The following is a 15055-nucleotide window of genomic DNA, read 5'->3' as shown; positions in this document are numbered from 1 at the left end:
CTGGGATGTGACGCTTCCAAGGTTGAGATTTAGGAAGCCGTCTAGGACGACATTCCAAAGAAGAGGGCCCAGAACGGAACCCTGTGGGCATCCTCTGTGTATCGGCCGTGATACGGAGTAGTGACTGTGACTGATCTGTCTGAGAGGTATGTACTGATGCATTTGTATAGATTTGCCGGCAGGTTAGCCTCCCGGAGCCTGCCGAGGACATTTGGCCACCAGAGAGTGTCAAACGCCTCAGCAAAATCTATTGCGATGACGAGGAAGTACTTTCAGTTGGTTGTGGTTGCGGTGTTAACAATATTTTCCAATGCATCTACGGTGGAGTGGCCTTTTCTGAACCCGAACTGATTTCGGGATTGTAGGCCTGCGTTTGAGTAGTGAGTTTCTATCCGATTTCGTAGAAGGTTGTTCCATCAGTTTGCTCAGTACGGACAGTAAGGTTATGGGTCTGTAGGACCCTGGAAAATCCTGCTGTTTTGTTGGATTTTTGAGGATGAGCCGAAGCATTGCCATTTTCCAGGTGTGTGGGAAATAGCCTTCTTTTAGGCACTGGTTAAATAAATTTAGTATTTTTTCTGGGATAGTCTCAACTGCCTTTTTTACGATTTCCGGCTCCAATAAGTCTGCACCTGTTGATTTCCTGTTTCTTAGTTTGGCGACTGCAATGTCCAGTTCGATCCTAGCAAAGGGCTCCTCCTCTTCGATTGTTGTGTAGTTACTATTTCTTAGGCAGAGCGATGTTTGTTTTGGGTTGGTTGGATCCAGGTGTTTCTGGAACATGACATCTAGGATATTATTGATGGATTCCTGCCACGTTTTGGTGTACTCCCCTTGTGGCTTCTTGGTTGTGGAGATGACTTCACTTCTGGGGAGTTTATTTGTGGTCACTCTAGATAGACCACTCCCCAGGGATTGTTGTTTCCAACTGTGGATACTAGGTGCTCCCAGGAGCGTTTTCGTTCACGGATCTTTGCTGTATATTGATTCCTGGCCATTCGGTACTGTTGTTATAGTGCTTCCCCCTCTACTGCAGGCCAGCTACGCCTGGCACGTTGAAAATTTTTTCGGCAGGTGTTTACCACACATCTCAGTTGTTGTAATTCTGGGGACCACCAGGGAACAGCTCCCGGAGTAGGCTTTTTCCGCTTTATGGAATTGTTTGCTGCATCTGTGATAAGCTTGACAATTTTAGATTGGTGCCTATCTGGGTCTAGTCCTTCTGTGTCAAGTGCTTGAGCAGCTGTACATAAGGACTCCTGGAAGAGAGGCCAGTCTGCCTTCTCAACAGCATATCTGTGTTGCATTTGTCTCTATACCGTTTGTCTATTTAGTTTCCGGTTTAGTTGAAAGGTAATTGTTCGGTGATCAGATGAGGTCCAGTCTTCTCTGACAGTCCAGAATGCAATGTGGTCCGCTAGAGATCTGGTAGCCAAAGTAACATCAATCGTGGCCTCCCACATCGTGTTTGAAAATGTTGGTAGGTTGTTTGGTTTGTTAAGGATCATATAGCAACTGTTTGCCAGATACTCTTCCAGGTGTTGTCCATTTACTGTGCCACGTCGCCCCGGGCTTTCACTAAATCATGCCGGCGAATGGCAGTTTGCATCAGCGCCCACTACGATTTTAGTGTTCGAGAATTCCTCCAGAACATTTTGCAGGTAAGTTATAGCTGGGAGGATATCTTCTCCTGGCCGACAGTAAAGCAATACTGCATAAAATTTGCTCAGTGCAGTGATGACGTGGGCACATACAGCCCATGAGAGACAGTAATTTGTGATTTGGTGACTGTGTAGTCTGGATTACTGATTAGAATGGCTGCCCATGGCATTTCATCATCGGTTTGCACGATTTTGTACTTCAGGGGATATCCCTTCACCTTCTTACTGTGCGTATATGGTTCCTGGATGAGCAGGATATCCAGGTTTTCCTCGTTTGCTGTCCTGGTCAGCTGTGCGGCAACTGCCTTGGACCTCTGGGTGTTTAATTGTGCAAATAGTACCCTGTTGTTATTATATGGTCTAAGTTGTGTACCCATAATCAAGTCTCAATTGGTATGTACTCCTCGCTTTTTGGTATATAGGGCACTTATTGTCCCTGATGGAGTGATCCGCCTGCAGCTTTTGTGACTTGCAGTTTGCACACGTAGGTGGTTTGTCCTTTTTTGGGCATGATTTAAATTCGTGGCCTCATTCAGCGCAATGGCCACATGTAGGCTGGGTTTGGGCACAGGTATGTGTAGTGTGCCCAAAGCGGCCACATCTAAAGCATTTGGGTACAGACACATGCTCCCTGTAGCGGTGGCTGCCCCAGTTTATAAATACTCTGTTATGCTGGCTGATAGTTTTCCACGCAGCTGGCAATAGTTCCACGACCCAATTTGTGACCATACCTGATCTGGATCTCGTTTGATGTTTTGGTGTTATTAGGCTTGTGGGTTCCATGTCTGGGTGATCTCGCTGGAGGTTTCTTGTATAGAGTTCATCCTGCAACATTTATGGGGTCAGATCCTTATCGGTGTCGTAGTTTACGATGCTCGGTCCTCTTCTTTTTGGTAGCGCTGCTTCCAGGCCAAGGGTTTGAATCTTTGGATTTGTAATTATCTTTTTAGCATCCTCTGCTGTCTGTGTCTCAATTATCACACCTAAATTACGCATTTTGCGGACTGACTTGATTTTAGTCGTCTTTAGATCGCCTGCAAGGTTTGTAATGACAGTGTTTTTTGACTCTTCGCTTGTGGGATGTTCCTCTGTGGAGGTTGGTCGGAGGATGAAAAAATGTGGTGTTGGCAGGAGAGTCTTTCGTTTGGGTATGTTTTCTGCGGTTAACACTTGTGGTTCTTGTGTTTTGATCCTCAGTGTGTCGGAGTAGGACGGGGCGCGCTTTGGCATTTCTTTCGCCCTTCCTTCTGATAGACTTCCAGTTTGGCGTTTGCGATTTCATACTTTGATTGAGTGTCAAGAATTATGGTCTCTAGTTTGCTCCATATGGTGACTATGTCAGCCCGAAGCACTGTTGTTATTCTATTTGTTTGTTCTTTAAAGAGTGTTTCGAGTGCCGTTCGGAGCACAAGTATTTGTTGGAGAACAGGGCCCTCAGGGATGTTAGGGTCCAGGACATGTTTGTCCTGTTTTTTACTATCACCTGCCAGGTCTATCTGTGGGATCACAGGATCTTGTTGCTCTTTTTGCTCTGCCTCGCTACGCGTCTCCCTCCTGTTCTTGCGTTTTGGTGCTGGGGTGGCCCTCACCTTGTCTGGGCTTTCCTACAAGTCCACGTTGCCTGGGTCGATTCCCGGTCCCATTTGGGCATCTGCAGGTGTTTTTTCCATTTTTCCTTCTATAGTTCTCTGGTTTTACGGATAATCGGAAAAACTTCAGATTAGCGGGTACTGGGTCAGCAGTTAGGAGGGACTGCCAAGATGATGATGAATGGAAGTTGCCACAAGTCCGTAGCTATAATAGTAGCTGAGTTACAGCTGGCAGCAGATTTGGGCTATCCCCCACTGACACAGATGTGGGGGGTGGGAACAGCCAAATTAAGAGACGTTCCCAGAACGGAGCAGATTTCTGTGGGGGTATTTCAGGGAGCTGGAGGCGTTAGCGACACTTATATTTGCATAACTTAAATACTTTACAATTTGAAACAAAAATCCACGTAGAGTTTATGGTGTGGGGGGGGTAGAGTCACTAAATGTTTTTAAGTTCATTTTACACAATTGAGGGCACAGTTTGTTGGAACAGTCTTCCAGCTCCGGTTTACGCTGGTGTTGCACCCTTCCCAGTCAATTGCAGCGTACTAGCGTGGCCACCGCATTATATCGGCACCTTTCTATAGCCTTGCTGCCAGCCACATGGTGACCAGTGCAATCTGGCAAACAAAGGATATAGATACTAACGCTAGTAATCTGCTAAATTCCCAAGAATGTTCAAAATTTCTTACCAGGGGAATCCTCTAAACAGCATCTTTGAAGGAGACCACAATTTAAAACTTAAACTATGGTTTAACCTTATATTTAAACAGAACTTTTATGGAGCGTTGCGACAGACATCCACGCTGGTTCGGTGGCCATATTTCTTCCTCCTCTGTATGTGGTAGTCACGGGCTCGAACTCCGGTCTAATCAAGAAGTGTGTGCTACACCGGAATCCCAGGTTATGGGATCTTTGACTGAGACACCACTGTGTGCAACCTCCGCTCCGGAAGCTGCACACAGTGGATCTAACACTCCCGTAGTGCCCGCGTCACACGCTCTGAAAGGCCTGGATAGTAGGGAATGTAAGCAGTAGCCGCTGAGGGAGGTGGTTCCCGGCGATTGGACCCAGTCCTATAAACATATTTGTCCAAGACCCTCTGAGGGTAACCACACTTAGTAAGGTCTGCCGTGATCTTACTAACTTCCATTTCCCTATCCTCGGGGGTACTACAGTGGGACCACACCCTATTTATTAATGCCCTGGCTACGCTATCTTTATGTTGATAAGCGTGCGCTGAACTGTAATGGACATACCGACTACGACACATTGATTTACTATAAACTATAGTCTTTACTCTATCACCATCTCTAATAACCAGGACATCAAGAAACAGGAGGGTACCAGCTGTTTCCACCTCCGAGGTAAATTTGGAGGTGGATCGGTTCCACATGGCACGCTCCTGGGTCACTTCCGTCTCTGGTGCGCAAATAGAGAATACTGACGATGTTCCTGGTGAGTCACATGAGTGCCATGGGCCTGTTACTTAAGGATGTGTCATTGTAGCAACAGTACACTGTTGAGAAAGGAGACAGCTGTCTCCGAAAGCTTCGGATTTCCGGTATTTTACTTATTTTAACGATTTTAGCATTGTTCGTTTTTAACTGATTTTATTTCTTTTAGTACTTATTGTAATAGTCCCATTTACTGCATCATCTTACGTTATTTTATTTTTATTAAATATTTTATTACTTGGCTGGTGTTTGAGTATTAATTTTCTTGAATAGTTTTAAGGAAATAGCTGTATGATCTGATGTGGTCCAGGCTGGCTGGACACACCAGTCTGTGATTTTATAAGCTTTTGAATTGGTGGCAAGATTAACATCAGTGTCACTCTCTCACATGGTACTGCTAAAAGTTGGGAGGTTATTTAGTTGGTTTAGCACTTGAAAGGGTGAAGTGGCTATATAGTCTGAAAGTATCTGGTCATTGTGTGTGCCTGCTCTGTCTTCCGTATGGCTATGCCATAAGGCTGTCCAGCAGTTGACATCAGCACACACTATGATATTTGCAGTTGGTAGTAAGTTTGTGACTGCTTGAGGTATTCAATAGTTGGATTTATATCTTCACCTGGTCTAATGATGTTATAAGATTTCATTCAGATTTCATTTTTTGCTCTTTAGATCTTTGTTTTTTTTATCTTATTGCTGCAGATGATTATGCCAGTTGTGAAAATAGCCATTGGAATTATTTGTTGAAACCAGTTAGTTTAAGTTTTCTATTCATTACTGTTGGAAATAAGTATATTTCCAAAGAAGGGATAATCACTTCTTTATCCCTGTTAGGAAAGTATATCATAGACAAAACTCCATAAGCTTTGCCCCCTCGTGTTTAGTGTGAGCAAAAAGAAGAATACCAGCTTGCTCAGTACATTCAAATCTCATTACATTAGCATGAACCATAGTTTTCATTTCAAAACTTTCAAGAAAGTTTATAAGTAGTATTGCCTGTTGTTTATAACTATTTAATAGTTACAATTTATTACCAGCTAATCAGCCTGATCCTCCACTGGGATTACGTGCCAGAACTATCTCTAGTACTTCCATTCTTTTAATGTGGAATCCAGCTGTTTCGCCTAGTGGACTTAGTATTCAGGCCTATACTGTTCATTATCTTCCTACAACAGGTACGTGTATAACTTATTAGGTTAACTTTATTTTTTATTTTTTTTTTATTTGTCTGAATAAATGTAATAATGAATTATGATTCAGATATGATTAATTTTGTAGATTAAACATAACCAAAAAGTTAATAAAAAAAGAAAACAAAAGGTAACCTGTTGTTCTTTTACTGCTTATTATTGCACATTACAAGCTTACCTTGCAAATGAAAGAGTTTTCAGATGAATAACTTTCTTTTCCTTATTCACAACTTGGAGGGCATTTCAGTGCGGAAAGTGTGCACTGAAATTAGAATGACAGCATTTTTCATTATGTGATGATGTAATTTAAAATAAGTACATTATTGTAATTCAAATAATGCTGCTATTTCTTGATTGGAATTTGTGCTTTATTTGTACTTTCCTGGTTATTGATTATCCACAGGTTGATTATAATGCCTTACATCCTCCGTAAATGGGTATGCATTAAACTTTTATACTGTTTACTGACTTGATTATTAATTAAAGAAATTTTTTTTTAATTTATTACTTTTGAAATAATGCAGTAATTAATGTTAATTTTGAATTAGAATTTGTTATTCACCACTTTTATAGTGAAATACTAGTAGTAGTAGTAGTGGCATGTGATGCAAGAAAGCAAGTGTATGAGCTTATGTAGCATCAGCCAAAAAATCACCCCATTCTCTCCAAATGCCTGTCCAGTTCCTCCTTAAATTTATTTAACCTGTCAACTTCCACGACAGATGGAAGTTTCTTCCAGCAATTAACCACCTGCTGGCTAAAGGCAAATTTCCGTACATCTATTCTACATCTGTCTTTTCTTAATTTGAGTTTATGTCCCCTTAGATTCGTAATCTGAACAAGTGGAAGGATCCCATCAGAATTAGCCGCAATATGGCCTATGTAGCCCTTGCGCCAGAAATCTCATAACAACAACAACAATCTATCAGAATTCAGTGTGCTCAACCCATTCAAGTCCTTATACACTTCAACCAGATCACCGCACAGGTGCCTAGTCTCCAGCCACTGCAATTTGCAGAACTTAAGCCTCTCTTGATAAGAGGATCCCTTCATTCCCCTTACCAATCTTGTTTCCCTTCTCTGTACGTGCTCAAGTAAATCTACATTCTTCCTAAAATGAGGCCTCCAGACCTGTACGCAGTACTCAAGGCACGGCCTGACCATTGCCTTATACAGAGGGACCTCCTTCTCCCTGCTAGCAAAATTCCTATATATCATTGACAAAACCCCATGACCTGCCCTGGCAGCCTGTCTGCATTGCTCAGAAAACTTCATATCTGATTGCACAATTACTCCCAGGTCTTTTTCATTTTCTACCACCTTAAGTGTAGTACCACACAATTGGTACGTTTCTCTGGGGTTACTTCTACCCATATGCAGTACTTTGCATTTGTCAAGGTTAAACTTCAGTTGCCACTTCTTAGCCCATCTGCCCAAAATATCTAGATCCTGTTGCAGTAGCACTCTGCCATTACTGTCATTAACAACCCTGCCAACCTTTGTTTCATCTGCAAACTTCGACATTAAGCCTGATATATCTTCATCAATATCATTGATAAATATACGAAACAACAGTGGACCCAACACCGAACCCTGTGGGACTCCACTAATAACATTAGTCCACAAAGAGCAGCACCCATTGATTACCACCCTCTGTCTTCGCCCACTTAACCATCCTTTTATCCATTGTAGCAACTTATCCTTAATACCATTCTGCTCCAATATGTACAATAGTCTTCCATGCGCAGCAGTGTCAAAAGCTTTCCTGAAATCCAAATCTAGATATCAAAATTATTTTTTGCATCCAGTTCCTTTGTAACCACATCATAATAACCTATCAAATTTGTCAGACAAGACTTTCCCTTAACAAACCCATGCTGTGTCTGAATTATTGCTGCAGCCTTGTCTAGAAGATCCTGCAATGCATCTTTAACCAGTGACTCCATTATGCAAGTATTTTGCATCTACATTTACACATGTGGAGTTATTCAATGAGCGGAATGCCAGAAGTTTATCAAACTCTTAACAGGGAGCTAAGTGATTTTGTAATAACTGAGAGTAAAGTGGAGGAGAAATTGTTCAAGTTAAACATAAAAAAAAGGCACCTGGGGTGGACAGGATCTATCCAGTTATATTAAAGGAGGCAGCAAAGGAAGTTTTTTTTTTTTTTTTTTTTTTTTTGATTTGGTAGTTGTTGGCGCATTGGCTTCTGTGGCCATATTGCACCTCTCAAGGTTTTTGCAGTACTTTGATCCAAGCCCGCGCCGGAATCGAACCCGCGACCTCTGGGTTGCCGGGCAGGTACTTTACCCACTCGGCTAGCCCGGTCGGCAGCAAAGGAAGTAAGCAATGCCTTAGCCATAATTATGAGCTTTTCCTTGAATACAGAGGAGGTCCCCATGGACTGGAGGTGTGTGTAAATGTATCAACAATTCACATAGGGGGTGCAAAAGATGACACAAGTAACTATAGATCTGTTAGTTTAACTTGTGTTCCAGGGAAAATAATGGAATCACTGATGAAGCATTGCAGGATCATCTAGACAAGATTGCAGTAATAGTTAAGACACAGCATGGGTTTGTTAAAGGAAGGCCTTGTCTGACCAATTTGATTGTATACTATGATATGGTCACAAAGGAACTGAATGCCAAAAATAATTTTGATATCATATACTTGGATTTCTGGAAAGCTTTTGATACTGTTACACATGGAAGACTGCTGTACAAATTGAAGAGGTATGGCATTAAGGGTAAGTTGCTACAATAAATAAAGGGATGGTTGTGTGGGAGATGACAGAGAGTGGTAATCAGTGAACACTGCTCTTCGTGGACCAATGTTATTAGTGGAGTTCTCCAGGATTCGGTGTTGGGCCCATTGTTGTTTTGTATATTTTTAGTGATATTCGTGAAGGTATAAGAGGTTTAATGTCCAAGTTTGCAGATGATACGAAGGTTGGCAGGGTTGTTAACGGCAGTAATGACAGTATGCTACTCCATCATGATCTAGATAAGTTGGGAAATTGGCTGAGAAGTGGCAACTGAAGTTTAACATAGACAAATGGAAAGTACTGCATATGAGTAGCAATACCCGAAGAGAATCATACCTACTGTGTGGTACTACACTAGGGAAGTGGAAAGTGAAAAAGACCTGCGGGTAATTGTGCTGTCAAATATGAAGTTTGCTGAACAGTGCAGACGGACTGCCAGGGCAGGTCATGGAATCTTCTCAATGATATATAGGAATTTTGCTAGCAGGGACAGGGAGGTGATTATCCCATTATACAAGACAATGGTCTGGCCGCACCTAGAGTACTGTGTTCAGGTGTGGAGGCCTCATTTTAGGAAGGATGTAATGTTGCTAGAACGAGTACAAAGAAGGGCAAAAAGATTGATGGGGGGAACAAAGGGGTGCTCTTACCAAGAAAGGGTTAAGTTCTGCAAATTACAGTGTGTGGAGAGTAGGCACCTGTGAGGTGATCTGATTGAGGTGTATAAGGCCTTGAATGGGTTGAGCAAGCTGAATGCTGATGGGATTACTCCTCTTGCTCAGATTAAGAACCTTAGGGGGCACAGTTTCAAATTAAGGAAAGACAGTTATAGAATAGACCTGTAGAAATTTGACTTTAGCCAGCAGGTAGTTGATTGGTGGAACAGACTTCCATCTTTTGTTGTGGAAGTTGTTAGCCTTAATAAACTTAAGGCTCAGCTTGACAGGTATTTGGAGGGGTGAAATGGGAGAGGGTTTTTTTTTTTTTTTTTTTGGCTGATATTGCATAAGTTTGCTTTCTTGCATCGAATGCCTCTGCTAATGCTAATAAGCAACCTATACTTCCTCTTTTGAAAATCTTAATTGAATCTTATTTTACTAGTACATTTCTTCTAGCATAGTTGATTTGCCATTTAGCTTACTTTCTCCCATGCCAATCCAGCATTGTATGCAATCTCTTTCAGTGTCAGTGGTTTTCAGAAATTATAGAACTTGAATTTTGGAGTTGACAACACTAGAAAGTAGTTCACCATGGCTTTGAGAGCTCGAATAATGCCTTGATCAATGGATCAGAGCAGTTCTGTTAGGCAAGAAATAGGATCCTGATCTTGCCATTTTTTTTAGTTATGGTCATCAGCTGGAAAGATGGGCCGGACAGTGATTTAACAGTAACAAAGGTGTTTTTTTTTTTTCTCTCCAAGTTTTTGGAAAGCAAGTGTGCATCTCACTGATGACACATACTTTAAAAATACAAAGGCGCCTCCGTTGCCAGGTGGGCAAGAGCAGCAGTGCGTAGCACACCCTTCTTGATTAGCCAGGGTTCAAGCCCGTGACCACCAAATACGGAGGATGCAGAAAGGTCAGAGAATGACCACCACATATCCCTGGAGCAATATGGCTTTAGTTGCTAATGCTCCTAAAAACCAAATAACAACAACAATCAAAATACAAAGCAAAAATATTACATGTCATCCAAGCATCAGAGGTATTTTTATAAATCACTGGTAGAGATTTCATGTTGCTATGCTTGAAATGCTGGGGACTTTGACTTTTACTGATGCATTGTGGCTTTAGTTTGTGATTGCCAGTCTTATTTTTGCACAGTTATGTAGTAACTTTCTCTTTGTTAGTTTCCATGCTACTATTGTTGGGGGTGTTTTAATATCCAGTGGTTTGTCAGAGAACTTTATAGTATAAAATTCTTTCATCACAGTTGTTACAACTATTTTAATCATAAATTCACCATTTTTAGTCATATTTTACAGAAATTTAGCAAATACTCGTGCTGTTTTAGTGTTACTACATGCAGATCTGGCTCCAAGTCTAACCTGGGATATTCTATGACAAATCTATCTCCAAAACTGCCTTTCAGAAGCTTCAGATGTGTTTCCCTCTGCACGAAGTAGCTTATGAAAATGAACTGCGTGTGCTTTAAAAATTACTCCATTTATTGTTACCTTGCTTATTTATTTTTATCCATCAACTGAAACTTTGATTTTGTTACATTTTATATATATATATTTATTTGTATATGTGCCTAGAAGAATGCAAACTGCATGGTTGGATATATTGATTTTCATGCCCAGCATTTAGAAGCTGCAAATATTTAGTGGCTAGAGCACATTTTTTCTGCAATTAGATGCACCTTTTCCTTGCAGTGTTTTTACGCTCAGTTTTCTTTAGTTTTAAAATTATGGTTTTCAAGCAATTTTCATTGTTCTTTTTGATTTTATAGACTTGTTTCAGGAATAAAATTTAAATATTTATTTTGTCTAGGTGGCCTTGAATTACAGAAAGTTGCCGTAAATACAAGTCAGTTGATTGATAAACTGAAACCTTTTACAAATTATACATTCTATGTACGGGCCTATAATGGAAGAAGTGCCAGTGAACAGTCAGAAACGCTCACTCACTCGACTGGAGAAGATGGTAAGGGTGTACTCTAGTATGTTTAAATTCTGATGAGGCATATTTTTTTTCAAAGCTCAACTAAATTTATTTTACCTGAAATGATCATGTTCCTAAGCAAGTAATGTGAAAATGCTGCCCAAAACAATTAAAGGACTATTTAAAGCAATTCCAGAGATATGATATTGAATTGTATTAAAACAACAAATACAATATGTTGGAATAACTTTTTAAAATCATTTTTCTAATGAAGTATATTGTGGTAGTTAAAATATACTTCATTAGAAAACACATTTGAAGTATATTTTGGAAGAAAAAAATATACTTTTTGTGTTTATAAATCTAAAAAGATTTTGGATATAAATAAAAGGTATAATTTGTAAAACTCTACAAATGTATGTATTTAAATATAAAATTTGGTGCATTGTTCATCATCATCGGCCATTTTCAAGGCCTCTAGCATCTTTTCAGTTTCTTCTGTTTTGTGCAATAGCCATTCATTTGCTGCCCATGAACTCTTGAATTTCATATGTCCATCTCCATTGTTGTCTTTCTGGTTTTCTTTTAGCTCCTCATGGGTACCATTCTGTTATTTTCTTAGTCCATCTGTTGTCATGTCCCTGAGCTATGCATCCTGTCCAAGTCCTTTACTTGAGTTTGCTGCCTAATCCATGTGTTTCTCTTCTTATCCAACAGTCTGATTCCTAATATAATTTGTTCCATTCTTCGCTGTGTAGTTTCAGCTTCTCTTCCACTCTTTTGGTGAGTGTCCGAGTTTCACTTCCATAAACTATGGTGGGAAGTATACATTGGGTCATTATTTTACGTTTCAGGCAGATTGGGATGTTGTTCCTCATTGTGACTACTTCCTGAATGCTATCCATCTGAAATTTATTCTTCTCTTGACTTCCAGCCATTTATCATTTTTACCTATAATCACTTGTCCGAGAGTATATGTATCCATCTTTTCAATTTCTGCTCCTTCAATGATTATATCCCTTCCTATGGCATATCTGTTCATCATTAGTTTTGTTTTAACCATACTCATCTTTAGTCCAAAATTCTTACTAACTCTGCATAAGTGATTAAGATTTTCCTCTAATTCTTTGGGATCAAGGCTTATGATCACAATGTCATCTGCAAATCGTAAATGGTTTACGTACTCTCCATTCACATTGATTCCTCTCTGTGACCAGTCCAATCTACTGAAAGCTTCTTCAAGGGCAGCAGAAAACGACTTCAGAGATGTTGTACCTGCTTGTCGAACTCCTTTCTCAATTTTACATTTGCTACTGTCTTTGTCTAGCCTAATAAAGGAGGTAGCTTTCTCATATTTTCTTGGTACATTGTTATTTGACATTTAATCACTGAAGAAATGGGTACTTATCCTAAGGCTCAAGTATGCAGTAACTTCCCAGGTTATACATTCCTGATTCAGGCAGGCCTCAGTGGAGGATGATGAAGTGCAAATTGCACTGGTTGAAAAGGAAATAGTTTTATTAGGCAACTTTCTTGTTCGGGGTAACAGGAAACATTTTTTTTTAACAAGGACAGGAAGATAATGAAGATTTAGTGTAAGGGTTGGGAGATAGTGCATTATTATTAATCAAGTATTAATATTAATTGTGCACAAACTGATGATTTGTTGGATAAATATAGACCCATTTGAAAAGATGCTCAGCTCAGGTCAGAATAACATCGTCGGCATTTCTAACCAAGCATGTAGGAGGAATGGAAGATAATGTTCTGCTACAGGGCTTTTAAGCATAGCCTGCTTTTGTCATTATAAGAAACCTGTTCTGTACAGATGTGATAGATCTGAACTAAGATGTTTAAAGGGTTTTGGAAAGTGTTATTCAGGTGACCTTAATTAAGGGTTCAAAAAAAATTACTAGTTAGTGAGGAGAATACACCAGTAATATATTTGCATATTTATCTGATTATATGGTTATAGTTACATTTGTGCACAACTTTAATTGTTATATGAGGCCTTAAAAGCCAGTGAATTCTATAATATTCAGAAGATATGCCATGTGCAGTGATGTTTTAACATTAGCATTTAGCATTAGTAGAGGCATACGATGCAAGAAAGCAAGCTTATGCAGCATCAGCCAAAAAAAAAAAAAAAAAAAAAACCCTCCCATTTCACCCCCTCCATTCATTCTAGATGCCTGGCCAGCCCAGCCTTAAATTTAGTTAGGCTATCAACTTCTGCTAAAGATGGAAGTCTGTTCTACCAATCAGCCACCTGCTGGCTAAAGGCTGATTTCTGCACATCTATTCTACAACTGTCTTTCCTCAATTTTAAACTGTGGCCCTTCAGGTTCTTGAGTTCAACAAGAGGAAGAATCCCATCAGCATTCAGCTTGCTCAACCCATTCAAGGCCTTATACACCTCAATCAGATCACCTCGCAGCTCCCTACTCTCCAGGCACTGCAATTTATAGAACTTAAGCCTTTCTTGGGAAGAGCATCCCTTTGTTCCCCTCACCAGTCTTATTGCCCTTCTTTGTACTCATTCTAGCAACTACATCCTTCCTAAAGTGAGGCCTCCAGACCTGTATACAGTACTCTAGGGTGTGGCCTGACCATTGCCTTCTACAATGGGATAATCTCCTGATGTTAGAACTATTACAACTAGGGGAATAAAGATTTCTACAACAATGGTATTATCCCACACCTCTGTGTCACTTAGTAAGTCATAAAATTTATTTGCAGCTTAGATGGTCCCTGCCCCTGCTGGCAAAATTTCTAAATATCATTGACAAGACTCTATGACCTGCCCTGGCAGCCCGTCTGCACTGCTCAGAGAACTTCATATTTGATTGTACAACTAACCCCAGGTCTTTTTCACTTTCCACTTTCCTGAGCGTAGTACCACACAATTGGTACACATCTCTTGGGTTATTGCTACCCATATGCAGTACTTTGAATTTGTCGATGTTAAACTTCAGTTGCCACTTCTCAGCCCATTTTCCCAACTTATCTAGATCCAGTTGGGGTAGTATACTGTCTTTACTGTCGTTAACAACCCGGGCATCCTTTGTATCATCTGTAAACTTGGACATTAATCCTGATATACCTTCATCAATATCATTGATGAATACAAAAATCAACAATGGGCAAAGCACCGAACCCTGGGGAACTCCACTAATAACATTGGTCCACGACGAGCAGTGTTCATTGATTACAAATCTGTCGTCTCCCATTCAACCATCCCTTTATTCATTGTAGCAACTTACCCTTAATGCCGTACATCTCCAATTTGTACAGTAGTCTTCAATGTATTAAAAGCTTTCAACAGTATTAAAAGCTTTCCTGAAATCCAAGTATATGATATCAAAATTATTTTTGGCATTCAGTTCCTTTGTGACCACATCATAGTATCCAATAAAATTTGTCAGACCACACCTCCCTTTGACAAACCCATGCCATGTCTTAACTATTACTGCAGTCTTGTCAAGATGATAATGCAATGCTTCAGTAGTGACTCCATTATTTTCCCTGGAACACAAGTTAAACTAACAGGTCTATAGTTTTCTATATTCTTGTAGGAATGGGATCCTTTATTCCACACTCCACGTTAAAATCTCGTCCTTTATCTAAACCTTGGTTTTCCAATAAATGTGCTAAGGTTGTTCAAGAGATGAATGTTGCATATCCTAATTGGCTTGTTCCCAATTCTTCAGTTTCATTTTCTGCCTACACCAAAGCTCGCAACAATTGTAAAGCAGTTATTAATCAGTCCAAACTAGAGTTTGAGCAGG

At 40.2% G+C, this 15055-nt stretch overlaps 1 protein-coding gene across 1 annotated transcript in view; it reads left to right on the top strand.

The window, feature by feature from the left end:
* Positions 1-15055, top strand: part of LOC150080206 (protogenin-like) — a 393090-nt gene that overhangs the window by 143406 nt on the left and 234629 nt on the right. The window contains exons 8-9 of the mRNA XM_090380644.1: positions 5742-5879; positions 11157-11309. Coding sequence (XP_090236770.1) covers positions 5742-5879; positions 11157-11309 — 291 coding nt within the window. The remainder of the gene's footprint in view (positions 1-5741; positions 5880-11156; positions 11310-15055) is intronic.

Source organism: Mastigoproctus giganteus, chromosome 9 (genome assembly GCF_048544385.1).
Source record: "Mastigoproctus giganteus isolate SK-2022 chromosome 9, ASM4854438v1, whole genome shotgun sequence".
In the NCBI taxonomy this organism is placed as follows: domain Eukaryota; kingdom Metazoa; phylum Arthropoda; class Arachnida; order Uropygi; family Thelyphonidae; genus Mastigoproctus; species Mastigoproctus giganteus.
Note: the sequence above shows the minus strand (reverse complement) of the source record. Positions and strands in the feature narration are given on the sequence as shown.